Source organism: Geospiza fortis, unplaced genomic scaffold (genome assembly GCF_000277835.1).
Source record: "Geospiza fortis unplaced genomic scaffold, GeoFor_1.0 scaffold183, whole genome shotgun sequence".
NCBI classification, from domain to species: Eukaryota; Metazoa; Chordata; class Aves; order Passeriformes; family Thraupidae; genus Geospiza; species Geospiza fortis.
The window spans coordinates 1,481,978-1,496,735 of record NW_005054447.1 but is presented as its reverse complement, the minus strand read 5'-3'; the positions used below and the strand labels follow the sequence as shown (position 1 = coordinate 1,496,735).

The following is a 14,758-nucleotide window of genomic DNA, read 5'->3' as shown; positions in this document are numbered from 1 at the left end:
TTTGATTGTTGCTGTGACAGAGAGGAGGTGCTGTGTCTCCGAGAACCAATGCTCTTCAGTCCCGAGGACAGCAAAGGATCTCCCACTGTCACTATTTCATGGGTCACTGGGGTAGGACTTCCTGAGAAACAAAGGCAACAGAGACTCTCAGGTGATCTTAAACTTTCACAATGAATGCACATCCAATTCCTTCATACAAAACACAAGAAATTAAAGCCCAGCAAAACTTTTTAGCCAAACAACACCAACACACAGTGTTTATACTTTAGACAGATGTTAAAAACCTGATACCTTCAACCAGGATTCAGCAAGTTTGTATCTTAGGGTTTGGTATCTCAACTTTAGATGTGAATTTTCAACATCAGTTTGAAAGAAAACATTAGTCAGAAACTGTTGAATTACAACACCAGATTTCTGATTCTCTCTGGAAAAATACTGAGATATTAAGTCCCTAACTGATACTACAGTGTTTTGGGCTCACTACTACTATATGGAGCAAACCCTGCCTCTTCTTCATCCCAACGGAATGTTTGTTTTAGTTGTACTTTTCTCTGCAGGCCATCTCTACTGTGTATTGTTAGAACTTCCTCTCCTCAACTTATTGTCATTTCACTGCTTTCTCTAGAAACAGTAAACTGAACACCTTATTCTGAAAGAAGCCAAGAAAGACAGGAACTAAACCAAAAATATTACCACAATAAACCTCAATCAAAATCAGCAGCAGCAGAAATACCTGCAGAGGGTAACGGCCGCGAGCCAGGAGACCTCTGTGCAGAGGGGTAACTCGGCACCCTGATCCTGGGACCCTTTGAGACCACTGGATAGTAACAGGAACTAGAGGTCTGAGAATGCAAGGGACGATCTGGTGACGGTGGGTTTACAATTTCAGGTGTATTTCGGGTGTCTTTCGGTAGAATTTCTGCCGTTGTATAAAAGGGAAACAACAGTATAAGCCATCACTGAGCCCTAAAAGCTATGATCTGATAAAGTATATATTACTATCACGTTCCACTTGGAGAATCAGGGTATTTGTTAAATAAACACAAAGTCAAAGATCTGACATCAGATAATGTCTAGTTTCTTCTTTTAAGACCATTTTCAAATATTTGTAGCAATTGCTCATCTTACACATGAAATTCCACTATATATTTACAGAGTTTAAGATCCTATATTAACAATGACAACGACTAGAAACATTTTCAAAACTTCTCACAGCTTTACCCTTGAATACAACAAGTAAGTAATTTGGAAATACAGAACCACAATATAACTCTTCAACATTGTATTGAATAAACCCCATATCACAGACCAGACACAGTCTGAAGTTTTAGATCACTAGAAGATTCCCTGAGTCGTAGACTAGAAACCATCCCTGCAGCAGTGTTTGTTTGGCTCAAGTTTTCAAAGCAGTATATCCAGGAGCTTAAAGTCTTGAGATTCTGCAACATGCAAGCTTGAATTGGATTCTAGCCCAAATTTAAGAGATTTGTTTTAAGAGATGCACTATGGCAAAACCATACAGAGAACAAACTTCTATGAAGTCCTTAAAAGATTACCTGTAAGGGGAACTGGGCTATGGGCAATTGTTCTATTATCATCATGCTCTACAGTGCTGTTGATGTCAGGTTCCACGACTGGAGGTCGGCACTCCATGATCTTGCAGGTATACACACAGCGCTTCCTGGCATCTGTTGTGCTCCAGTACACCCTGGAGCACCTGGAAGATAATTCAAACAAACCAATTTACTCAACAGCTGAGTAAACCTAATTTCTGTTTTAAATTCTCCATTCCTCAAAACTACATCGGCCAAAGCCCTCCTGGCAGAACACACTGCACACCCTTAATCAGAGATTCCTCAACAGTGTAGGAAAAATTACAGTCAATTTTCCCATATGTTACCTCAGTGCTTGCTTGACATGAAATATACTGAAAGACATCGAGTCTTGAAACAGCTTATACTCACTGATAGCCGATGGGAAACAACTTATCTTCACAGTCTGAGAGGTCGTTCAGAATTCCTAAGCAGTCTATTGTCATTGAACCTGAGCAGAGAGAGGAACAGTTCTGTGAACCAGATTCCAGCACCAAAGGTGGATCAAGCATCTGGAGACTAGATCATACCAATCATCATGTGGATGTTCTCTGGTTCCAAGCCACTAAGAAATTTTCTTCTCAAACTGATCCCTTCAAAGTCCACAAAAACTCTCCTAAGAACTTCAAACCCATTCTCAGGAACCACCTGGAACAAGAACCAACAAAACTACTTGTTAATTAAAGGAACCACCACATGCATGCTACATAGTTTGTCCTACTTGAACCTTATTTTGGTCTTTTGGTTTTTGAACTACCACACAGCACCAAACTTGCCAAACTTCCCCAGGCCACTTGTATTACTGACTTCTTTTTAAGAGCAATACAGTCCAGTCCTTGTTAGCAAGAAACACATTCAACATAAACTTCTTAAAAGTGTTCATAGTTACAGGCTAACCCCACTTTCAGAGAGTGAGGCAGAGAGTGAAAGAAGAATCTTACCTCTCCTTTGATCAAGTCACGATGCCTCTGGCAATAAACTTTCTTATCATCCAGGAAGACACAGTTCTTGACTCGTGAGCACATGAAATGATAGTTACTGGTGCAGGAAGTGAGGCAGCAGCCTACTGTGGCACCCGACTTCTGGCAGAACTCACACCTCTGCAGAAGCAAAAAAGAAAAAAACAAAAAATTAATCTCTTCTAAAACCAGACCACCATTGCTGTTGTCAGTTGGGGTTTTTTGGCACAGACAGACGTTTAGAGTAATGCTTGATCTCCTGTTTCATTGCTGCTCCATTTCACTACAGTGACTCACACACAAGCGAGAGACATGAAGGAGGAGGTGAGAGGAAGAATTATTCCTCACATGGAACAACTTTTGCATTTGTGGACTGGTTCTTCCAGGCCTTTCCCAGACCCTCCTGCTTGTGCTTCGTATCCAGCCCTCACATTTGCAAGCTTCACTTGGTCTCCATAATATTTCTGAACGGAGCAAGGATAAAATAGCTTTCCAAATATCTTCAGTCAGTTCTACTTCATATAGTGTTAAAAAATATTGCAAGGAAAGGACAGAGAAGAACAAATACACACAAGCCATCTTTTAGCTAGGCTCCCATCTTGGATTCCAAATCAGCATGAAGTTTAACAAAGTGTTCTTTGCTTGTACCCACCAGCTGCTTTCCCCGGATAACAGCCATGTGCACATTTTTCAGAGAACCATCATCATCTTCAAACACTTCTGCTGACCACAAAGCACAGTTCACATGTGTCCATTCATTTTGGCCAATATAGAGAAGACGTCCAGCATCCTAAACAACAGAAGGAAATGCTCTCTTCAGATGTTCCTGGGGACACAACAACACACAAAACCCATCCAGAACTCCTACAGAAAGGGGAATGGGTCAGATACTCACGTTAGCACTATCATCACCATATTTCAGGCACAATGCACACTGCCTGTTGTCTTCCACATCTGGAGGTGGGTTCAGTTCAGGACTATCCTCTCTGCTTCTGTCAGAGCCTTAAGAGTTAAAAGAGAGAACAATATTGAAATTCAGGGCAGCAAAAATTCATCTGGACAGATTGTCAGTAAGTGAACACAAAAGAAGGGTTTTCAATAGCCAGTATGGAAACCAAAGCACATGTCAACCTCTGCACAACCTTCGTTCTGGGGGGAAAAGAGGTGGGTGCAAAAGCATTCTTGGGTCCACGCTTGGCTCAGAAACATCTCATATGTTACTGCCTCTGAATGATTTCAGGTCACAGACGTCTCCAAGAGAGCTGCATTTCTGGGTTTGGGACTGGCAGTCCTGACAAGAGTTCTCTTACCAGAGATGGGAGGTGTAGGAGGATGTAGAGGAGTTGGTGAATCTGGCTCTCCAGGCCCTCTGAGTTTTGGAGCTGGAATGATTTTCTTCATCAGAGGGGGCTGTTCAGTGCGGTTGTTCTCTTCACGCTCCTGCCACTGAGCATAATTATGGTCGAGCGATGGGGGCAGCACCGCATTTGGCAACATACCACTGCTGAGATGAGCAAGGAGTCAGTGTCACACCTGGTTGCACCCGAGGTTCCTACGCCCTGCCTAGCTGACATCCACCCCCCAGCAACAACTCCATTAATTACCCACAGCCCACACATGCTCCCCATCAGTCACATTTTAAGGTTTGTGATGTGGCTGTCTGCTTCTTTGGAGGGTAACAGATGCAGGAGGGCTACCCCAAATGGGGGTGTGAGAAGGAGAGGGAAGGAAGGCCAGGATTGACAAGCCAACACACAGTACACCTAGTTCTAATTAAGAATTTTGGTTACTCTGCTTAAAACAAAGAAGTGTATACAAAACATGGGAATGGGATTACTGCGTAACTTCTTAGGAAAAAAGGAAAAGAAAAAAGGAAAAACAGAAATTCCAGCCCCACAAACAGGCTCTTGCAATACATTTTGCTTGGCCAGCTGGCAAACGGCGGGGCGCCACAGTTGGATACAGAACAATTACTTACTTGCTTGTTACTTTATTTGGCTCCCAAAATCTGGACTTTTTTACACTGAACCATGGAAAAACACGCTCCATTTGCTAAAGGAAAAAACATCCCATTAGAAAAGTTAGACAACATACCAAAAACTTCAAAGATGTTCAGATAAGATGTACTGTAAATGCACAACTAGTAACATTTCATTAACAACTCTGACAATGTATTATTTTATTCCTGGAAACACCCAAGCAAGGCTAAATGCGGTGGCCCTTTAGACTCCAACATCAACAAGCAGGGGTAGGACACCAAGCAGATTTTTTCAAAGTAACTGTAGGCCAGCTCACCCGAATAAAGAAGGACTTGACCATGCTGTTGGCTTTCTTAATCTCTGGCTGCCCACCATCGGCATTAATGGCTGCTTGAATTATCTTCACGATGTCATCACTAAAATCCAACTGTAAGAAATCCACAAAACTTCACATAAACAGGATTGTGTTTTGCACAGCTATACCACCCACTAATTTTTTAAGACAATGTTCAAGTGAACATTCAGATGACTGTAAGATTGAACCAGAGCATCAACTTAAAAGCAGAAAGGAAATTTGGCTGTGAAGAAGCAAGAAGACCTCTAAATTTGTAAACTGGCTGGCACAGCTGCTACACCCACAACCGTTCACTTCAGCTGACTGGTTTTAAATCTGCTAAACTAGCTGTCTCATGAGGATTTGGTCAAAATCTGGCACCACAACATTCGCCAAGCACTTTGCAATATACAGTGCTCCTCAAGATTACAAATTCTCTAGGGAAAAAAAAAGGAAAAGGCTGGTCTATGCAATGAGAATTTATTTGGTCAACATTAGCGTTTTTTGTAAATGACCCTGGAAGAGATCACCCCTCCGTCCATGAATCCTTAGTTTCCAGCTAACCAACTGCATAAGGGCTATTTGGCCAGACCTTCAGTCAGAATTTTCACGTTCGGGATGACCTGAACACTTATCTACATAAATGTCTGACTAACAGCAAACTGGGATCTGACCAAGTTCCGCTGCTGGCTACAGAGAGCCCCCAAAAGCGTCTATTACTTGTGTCTGGACCAATATAAACTGGTGCCAGCCAGAACTATTTTTAGCAGCACGATAACCTGCTTCCTTGCTTCTAAAGTAAAGGCTTAAGGTGCTCAGTTATGAACACCATATGTGATAAACCAATTCACAGTGTCAAGTAATAGAGCAGAACATGACAACTTTGACATACCACAGAAATGTAACTTCCTTGATCCATTTTTCTTTTCACTCCTTCCAGATCCAGAGGTTGCTGCTCCTCCTGTTTACTGACTTCTGTTAGGACAGGAGGATCGGGACCCTCAGGAGAGCTTCTGGATGGGATACTCTCTTCTGTCTCAGGATTTAAATCAGGCGGTTTTGCTGCCTGTGAACAACAGCAAGGAGACAGAGGGATGGATGTTAACTACTGAAATGCAGCTGCCCCTGGTTATACTCTCCCAAGCCCATTTATTGGTCCAAAGACTCTTGTGAAAGAAAGGAGGCCTGAATTCTGAATTTCTGTCCAAAAAGTAGGGGCAACAAAGAAAAGCTCTTAGCCAGCTTTCTGCTGAGACCTGTAAGGTGCACAGCAGGACAGAACCATCAAGCATAAGGATCGAACTCACTGCTCAGAAGCCTTATTTCTGAGTGCATATTTCAAGACAAAGATCCTGTTCTTCCATCAGAAAAGCACCTTCATCATCACAGAGCTAAATCCTCCTATTCCTTGAAGAACTTTACCCTATTTTTCTTTCAGCTTCGAAGTTGTATCACAGATACCCACTTCTCTGCTTCCAAAGGAATCAACAAAAGAAAGAAAAAATATAACAATCACAGCACTTGCTGTTCCAAGTATGATGCAGACAGTTCTGCAGTATGAGGCACAGCAACACCTCAACAACTCAACTGAATGCCAGAGTAACAGGGCACAGGCTCCAGCTTACCTGTCGATACCGCAGTAAGTGGCTGGTGGTTCTGGAATTCAACAGGGCTGTTAAAACCTGCTTCAAGGAAATCTGCAGCTCCTTTTCCAGCGCCAGACGCCATTCTGCAGGATGCTGCTCTGTACAGTTAATGCAGGTGTATGCAACGCTCTCGGGCAAGTTGGAGAGTATCTCATACATTTCATCTGAAGACAGAAGAAGATAGGATAACCATCTGAATTGCTTTACTGAAGGATACAGGAAAAAATCCCTGCCCTGCACCTACTGCCTGAGACTTTTCATGTAACAAAAGCCCTTTGTAGAGCTAATTGAGGGACACTGCCTTTGAGGATCCTGTGCTTTCAGGATGTCATTGGTATTAGCACCGGTTTACCTGTTGTTACTCCACAGGCACTTTTCAGGTAGGTCACAACAGGTAAGTGTGTTAAAGTAACACTCTAGTAGAAAGGTCCAAGACTTGATTGCTTTGGTCTAATCACTGCCTCATGTTCTTCAGTACTGAGGGGACAAAGATTTCCTTACCAGAAAGGTTTTCACATTTGGAGTGGACCCAGCGGTCACATTTCCCACACTGCATCATCTTGCTCTCGTAGTCATCATCATCGTAGCATTTGTCACAGAGAGGACAAAAATTTCCTGCAAACAAAATGGGATCTTACAGAAGTCTGAACTGTCACGTGCACTTTCAGGCTTGACCACAACCAGCCTGCATTGCTGCCTGGACCGTGCCAAGCTCAGGTGCCTTGCAGCCCCCTGCCCTCTCACAGTGGCTGATTCAAACCCAAGCAGCTGAGGAAGCTCCTGCCGTAAAGAATCACAACTATATGTACCTTTAGCAAAGAGTTTGGCACAATCATGACACAGGGAGAAGTCATGAGACCACTGTGCATCCCATCCTTTGCCTGGTGTTGTTGATCCACAGCTCTTGCAGCGAACACATTTGGTACATATCTGGAAAAATAATTCATTTGGCAAGCATTACTTGCTTTTATTCCAGCAGTTTCTGTGCTTTCCACACATTTCATAATTTTTATTATTTCATGAGTGCAGAGATGTTACGCAACAGAACAAGGAGTTTTAAATGATGAAACTTTCACTAAAGAGAACGGAGCTCACTTCCTCCATGGTAAGATGGTGATAATACAACAAGAAAAAACACTAAACCAAATCACAGTATAGGTTTTTTGTCCTCCATATTTACACTAAAGAAAATATCACCTTTCCCTTGCCTAAAACAGACACAGTTGTGGCGTTTCTTCTGATCTAAAATATACAGTCCTATTTTAACAGTTTTTTAACTCTGTACATTGTAGAAGGAAACATGTACACAAAGTCTTAGCAAATACACTACAGGCACTTAGAACAAAAGCTTGAAAGACACAAATTAGCAAATTAATCCAAACTGTCTCTCAATACTGGTATCAACAGGTTTGTTAACAAACACTTCCATTTTAAAGACCTTTTTCCACATTATGGGACTATGACCAAAAAACTTACTGTGATCTTACGACTTACTACAACTGTAAAAAGGGGTAATCTCTCTAACAATTCTGCTTTCTCAGAACATCTTATCAACCAGCTACTTCAGTATTTCCAAATGTACCTTCTGATGCAATAGGCACCTTGCCTTGAAGACATGAGGAACTGCATCAGAGCAAATCACCTGCAGAGCTCTGCTCCATGGCATTGCTATCAGACCACAAATGAATTTATCCAAAAAAGAAATCAAAATCCCTCACCCAAACTTTCTTTTTCTTGGTGGGTTTTGTTGGGTAGTTTGGGCCCAGGCACTCAGGGTGATAGCTGTTTCGGCACTTGTTACACTCCAGCAACTGCTACAGGAATAAGGGAAAAAAGCATTGGTACAGACACCCTGCAAAGGGATGCAAAATTCTGGACTTTTAAATTTTTTACTGGACCCCCATTCGGGTGATGAGAAGGAAGCTGCAATGGAGCAACTCAAGAGGCCTCCTCCCCAGCGCACAGAGGCTCTGCTCCTGGCACATGCTTGCTGGCCAACCTCTGGATCCAGAGGAGCCCTGGGAGCAGTGGGGGTGCTGCTGGGTCTCCCAGAGTTTTTGGGGTACCTTGGTGGCCTGGTGCTGTCTCCCACAGACGTGGCAGAACTTGCAGCGACGGCAGCACCAGTTCTCCAGCTGATCCTCCTGGGGCCGCTCGCTCTCCTCCAGGCAGAACTTGTGGAAGGGCTCACAGCAGACCTGGCAATATACAAACTGCAAGGGGGGAGAGGCAGGTTTTAGCAAAGCAGAAACTGCTCCAAGTTCCCAAACCAGCCCCCTTGTGCTCCAAACTATTTTGAATTTTGCTTTACAACTGACAGAACAAGATTTTAGGAGGGAAACTCTGTTTTTCAGGTAATCTAAATAGCGACTGGACACCTCACAGCCACCAGGAGTCTGGTACCTGTTAACTAAGTGCATTGAGCATTGATAAAGGCCTATAGGGCTCTTCAGGATCTCCCTCCCTGTACTACAAGCCAGATATGCCAGAAGACACACTTGGTGCATGAAGCAGGGACATGCAGAGCAAAGAGAGTCTCTCTCTCCCTCTGTTCAGCCCACTTCGCCATTACAAAGCTCTTCTAGTTTCTCTGTATCCTGTACAAGAGTGGTCGTATCAGAAAAACAATCATCCTCAGAGCACAAACACTGCAGGCTCACAGGGGACATGGGAATCATTTGTCCCCTGGGGCCCCTGACTAAGAAGGGCCCACAGGGCCTTCGTGGACCTCAAGTGCACTGATGTCCACATCCAGAACTTAACCCCCTTTTCCCCTGTCCACTCATCAGAACCCAGGCCCTCCTAGAGCAATAGCACCCAGGTCAGCTGGTCCGAAGATGCCGAGAAAGCAGCTATCTAAACCTGGAAATGCATTTAACACATCTCAATCCAGCTCTTTAGGTAGCATCAGAACCTTTCCAGTTATGTTTCTGCAACAGTTTACAGCGCTTGGCAGGTATGGACACACCTGGAAAAGACAAGGCTGTCTAAAACCTGTCAGAACCATCGGGCAGTCTTTCTTATTTCAGGTTAAAAGAGAGCAAAGCTCCTGCTTTATATCAGATGTGAGTTCCCAAATTGATTTTAAATACCTTGCTCTTTATTATCTTGGGACAAATTCTAGCAAGGACAGATTTACCAGTATTATTTTAATTTCTTCTGGATTAAGGTCATTATAATTTTTATTTATTTATTTTTGTAACAATACAGTGCTGTAATTAAGTCATCAACAGCAGAACACAATGCTTTACCTCCACATGTCCACTGCTGGCACAGAGAAAACACACCACCCTGGGAGTAATAGGTACCGAGGTGACGATGCCTAACCCACCCATCTCCCAAACATTCTCCACTTCACAGTCCTCCTGAAAGTACAAAAGGACACATCACCATGCAGAACAAGGCAATACAACATCACTACAAAACGCTCCCACCACTGTTCAGTTCAGGGCCTGTGATTAAGATGCCTCAAACTGAAATAATTTCAATGTCTACCTCAGTCTACTTTACAGTGTATTCTGGGAGAGTCACACCTCGGCGCTGTTCCTGCCGAGAGCACTCAATGGCATGCTAGAGCCTTCCTTCTAGGGAAAGCAAACCTAAGGAACAGGACAAGGCTTTTCACAATTGCACAAGTATTACTAGAAGTGAAATTTCAGAAGAATTATACTTTATTAAAGCTCCATATTTGTATAAAACACTTATGAGATCCCACTATGATCTCCAGTATCAACACTTATAGATGAACTGAAAAATTATTAGGAAAATATTTTATTATTATTTCAACACTGTTGTTCAAAAATGTACATGAATTATCATTTTAAAACCCCAGATATACCCCAAACGTTGTGAATTACAAGTTACTAACATTTTCCCCAAATCTTGTTGGCTCAAGTTGTGGTAAGGTTTTAAAGTTCCATCTTAATGGAATCATTCTTCATAAACCTCAAATTCTTGCTCATCCTCACACATTGACAGTTAAGGTTTTAAAGCTTTAAGTGTCTCTTCATCCAGTACTCTAATTATAAGGAAAAAAAGGCATAACAAGCTTTTAAAAATCAACCAAGTGACTTGTCATGAGGCTCCTATTTTGGCGGTTCCCTTCGAAAGGTACCAGACACACAAACTCAGCAGTTATTGCCAGCACTTTCAGGGGACTCTAGTTCCAGTGTCTGAAAGCCAGCGGACATTCAAATACTTAAAACATTTTGTCCTCTACCTTGAAATCCACTCGGATTCTGTGGACTCCATCTGTAGGTGGCTTTTGCTTGGAACTGCTGCCGTTAGTCAGAGTGCTGAGCAAGTTCAGTGTGCTGCTCTCTGGCTTGCTTAGAGGAGGGGGCTTTTCCTGGTCAAGCAAAGGAGCCTGCATTAATCCCAACTCCGGACGTCAGAACTCAATCAGCAGTTACATCCAATACCATAAATAACTTACAGACAAACCCCCAAACCAGCACAAAATTAATGAGTATTACAAAGCTGCAGGGAAGTGACCATTCTACAAACCATTCCCTAAGAGCATTCCATATGCAAGTACACTCCTAACTCCACGTGCTTCACCATCACATTGTTCTTTCATCAAAGCATGGGGTGGTGTTTGGATGCAGTGGGGCAACTCTGGGTATAAACAGGCTCTACTCACTTCTCCCTCAGGTTTACTCAGGACAACTCTTTTTTTCCATGATTGAGCTATTTCTGAGACTAAAGTAGTTGCATTTTTTAGGGAAAAGCTAGCCTCCACCCTCCAACACACAAACCTTAGATACCAAAGTAACATCTGAACTGAATCTTAGGCATAGGCCATGGTTTTTGCTATCCACATACTGCCATAAGGGAAAGCCTAACACCTTTAAGAACCAAATAAAAAAATCGGCAAAGGCTTAAGCAATATGGTTCTACTTTCTAGACAGAAGTTCCAGGTGCTTGAGATTTTACTGACTGTATAAAAAACAGTATTCACCTTTTCTTTTGGTTTCTGTTTCACAGGGAAAGTTGGACGGGGAGCAATTTTTTTCTGTTTGCTTTGTTCTGTGCCTAGGAAGGGGGGGAAAAATTATGAGTATTTCAAGTAACTAACAGCCACCTGTAGAGAAGAAAAGGGAAAAAAATCAGCTGGGTAATGTGCGATGAGTTGTAGACTAGAACTTTTCCACCCTCTTCTGTGGCTGCACCTCCCCAGCTATGAGCAGTTTCTTTGAGGCAAGACTAGAAGAGTTTGTTCTGCACACAGTCTGGAGCATTGTGGGTGCAAAGCCACAGAAATCCCAGAGCTGCCTGGCTGGTGACTGTTCATACTGCTCTGCACTACATACAATAGTGGACTATACTTTTGTATAGAAGATTACATCCTTCTGGTTTCACATTCAGAATGGGAAGTTGACAAACTTAATTCTGAAAATACAATTCAAGACTGCCACGACTATACAACTCAAGAGTCCCAACCAGGATAGCCATCTTTCTCCCTGCCCTAACATCACTGTGACTCAAGAAAAAGGAAGCCAGTTCTAAGCAAAATTTCCAAAATAATCTGCTGAGATTTCAACACACCATAAAGCATTCATCGGGTTTAAAATGTATCAGCTTTTAGCAGTATTGTTACTTAACATGACTCAAACGTATTGAGGATAAATAGTCCCATTTACCTATTTCTGGCTGGGGAGTCTGCTTTTTCTTGGGCTCAGAAGTGCTAAGTTTAGGTGCTTCTTTTTTCAAAGGTCCTGAGCCTGGTGGCTGAGGAGGAGGGAGCTGGACTGGCTGGGACATCTGCTTGCCAGTCTTTCTGGTACCAGACACAGGGACCTGTTTGGGCTCTGACACAGGAACGGAGGAATTCCCATCCTCATGCTTTTCCTCAACAGGCTTACGGGCAGGCTCACTGCTCTTCTTCCCAGAATTGTCTTCTCTTGGTACAACAGCCTGAGGAGTTTGTTTCTGTCCAGAGTCCAACTGGTTTTTTCCAGAATGGCTTTCTTTCTTCTCATTTGTCTTTGATTTCTTCTCTTTCTTTTTTGCAGCTAAGAAAAAGAAGCACAGATAAAGCAACACAAACAAAATAGCGTGACTTCAAATAATTTGATGCTCTCTTGAAACAAGGATACAGACACTTTGATTGAGAACGTTGTCATTCTGTCATACTAAAGAAAAAACTGTACTCAAAAAATAAACTTGGTTTGTACTTCAATCTATGTTCTCTCACACCTAGGGCCCCTATTTTGCAACAGCAATAAGCAACACCCTCCTGCAGTAACACAGATTCAGAGCTGAGAGCAGACTTTGTGAGGAAGGAAAAGGAAGAAAAAGGGAGGGAAAAAAACCAGTCCAGTCAGCACCAGTCCAGTGCTGAAAGACACTGGCCTGTGCAATGTCTGTCAGTACTCACATCTCTCCTGCCCCTTGCACCTGCCACCAACAGTGCAGGCAGGTTGGCTCTCAGCAGAATAACCTTTATAAGCTCAGTGTAGCTAAAACAGCACAGAGAGCAAAACCTCTGAGAAGAAAAACTTCTGTCTTGTCCTATACTCAAGGCAAGTCTTTTAGCCTACCTTTAGCTTGCTTCTGGAGATAAGCTTTTGAAGGCATCCACTGTAGATTCTGACATTTCCTCATTCTAAAAAGAAAGAACATGTCATGAAATCAGAACAAAGATGCAGACATCAAGAGGGCAGTCTGTAAATACTCAACATCAAAAACTGAAAAGAACATTATCAATACATACACTACTTTTGTTCAGACAAAACTAAGTACTCTTGGCATGGGACTGGATTAGGGGACCAAGAGTTTTGCTAACTTTATTCAATTTTATTCCCTGTTTGTCTTATTCTTGGCATAAAATGTCTTCTGTAGACTGGGCCAGGCTTTGTTTCTGCCTCCATTCCTGTAGCAGGGCCCATGGCTCTGAAACCCAGCCCATGCCTGGGCAAAGCTGCTGAGAGCAAGACTCCTTCCAGTCTGCAGTGTTCTCACACAGCAATTCTCACAGCAAAGCTTATAAATAGCTCTTATACCACAACAATCTACTGGTGCCACTTTAGCTGCTGCCTTTTCAGACAGTTTATCTAGTCTGGTAAAATCAATTTAATACCGCAATTAAAAAAGAAAAAGGTTCAGTCTAAGTGATATGCATAAAAAATGACAGAAGAAATCAGGGAGGAGTGATATTTCGTAATGATATCCAGACACACCTGTGATCCATGGTTAGGATCCAGAGACCCTAACCCTTTGATATACAAAGTGTACATAAGCTAATTAAACATCAGCTTGAAAACACTCTTGAAAGCTCTTCATGAATGCAGTCTAGGAGAATAAGAGATAAATATTTATGTGCATATTGCCTTCCTTGCAAAATCCTATACTGCCTAACAAAAGCCACAGATCTTACACTGAACAATCCCCAATACTCTGCCACTTCCATCAAACTGAGGAGAATAAACTGGAAGTGAACTCCAGAGAAAGAGCTCATAATTACTGCACCTTGAATTGTGGTCTTGACTCTCAAACTGTTTACAATCCCTTGCTTTGATCAAGCTTCAGACCAGGTCAAGCTTAGTCCAAGCCCATGACACAGGGCAAATCTGCTGTTCCTGGCCCAGAGCGTGGGTACACTTATCCCACTCAGAGCAGGGATTAGCTCAACAGCTTCTCAGACACACTTACTTGCAGCACTGCTTCTTTATATTGCGCCCACCAAACTTGGGTTTGTCTAGACAGTTAGTGCAGACCCCACAGTCCTCTGGAACCTGGCAGCCCGAACACTGCCCGCAGCGCCTGGAGCGTCGGCCCTTCTTCACCGGAGGCTCTTGCTGGGCCTTGTTTCTGGTGACCGGCTTAATGGGCTTGATGGGTGGAGCAACAGGTTCAGCCTCTTCTGAGCCAGCTATCGATGACTTATCTACCAAAAGAACATTTCTAATGTGAATTTTCTGATGTCAAAGAATGATTCAGCAGTGTCTAATTTAGCCCATGAAGCCTAAGTTCATCTGCAGAGCCACGTGAGATTGCGTGCATATACGTGTGTACACATGTATATGCACACACGCCCCTCAGCAGAACACAGGTTTGGTGCAAAACACACATATTTAACACAATTCCCAATAGCTTAAAGGATTAACCCTGTTTGAGTGGCACTGTAATAGAGAGCCCAGAGCTCTTTAACATACTTTCCCTTGTTAATCACTTGAAGTCCTCATTTAAAGCAGTCACCAGAAGCTGACTTCGAATGGATCCGCAGATGAAAACCAGAAATCCTAAC

The 14,758-nt window shown here is 42.8% G+C and overlaps 1 protein-coding gene across 1 annotated transcript in view; it reads right to left on the bottom strand.

Moving 5' to 3' along the window:
- KMT2A (lysine methyltransferase 2A) overlaps window positions 1-14,758 on the bottom strand; it is a 31,425-nt gene that overhangs the window by 11,438 nt on the left and 5,229 nt on the right. The window contains 24 exon segments of the mRNA XM_031062372.1: window positions 1-2; window positions 5-121; window positions 734-919; window positions 1,557-1,717; window positions 1,965-2,043; window positions 2,123-2,240; window positions 2,534-2,692; window positions 3,204-3,341; window positions 3,447-3,553; window positions 3,862-4,055; window positions 4,530-4,603; window positions 4,847-4,957; window positions 5,757-5,930; window positions 6,490-6,674; window positions 7,012-7,125; window positions 7,320-7,440; window positions 8,229-8,324; window positions 8,577-8,723; window positions 9,762-9,875; window positions 10,730-10,858; window positions 11,471-11,544; window positions 12,153-12,524; window positions 13,053-13,117; window positions 14,164-14,415. The exon segment at window positions 1-2 is cut by the window's left edge and continues 769 nt beyond it. Coding sequence (XP_030918232.1) covers window positions 1-2; window positions 5-121; window positions 734-919; window positions 1,557-1,717; window positions 1,965-2,043; window positions 2,123-2,240; window positions 2,534-2,692; window positions 3,204-3,341; window positions 3,447-3,553; window positions 3,862-4,055; window positions 4,530-4,603; window positions 4,847-4,957; window positions 5,757-5,930; window positions 6,490-6,674; window positions 7,012-7,125; window positions 7,320-7,440; window positions 8,229-8,324; window positions 8,577-8,723; window positions 9,762-9,875; window positions 10,730-10,858; window positions 11,471-11,544; window positions 12,153-12,524; window positions 13,053-13,117; window positions 14,164-14,415 — 3,289 coding nt within the window.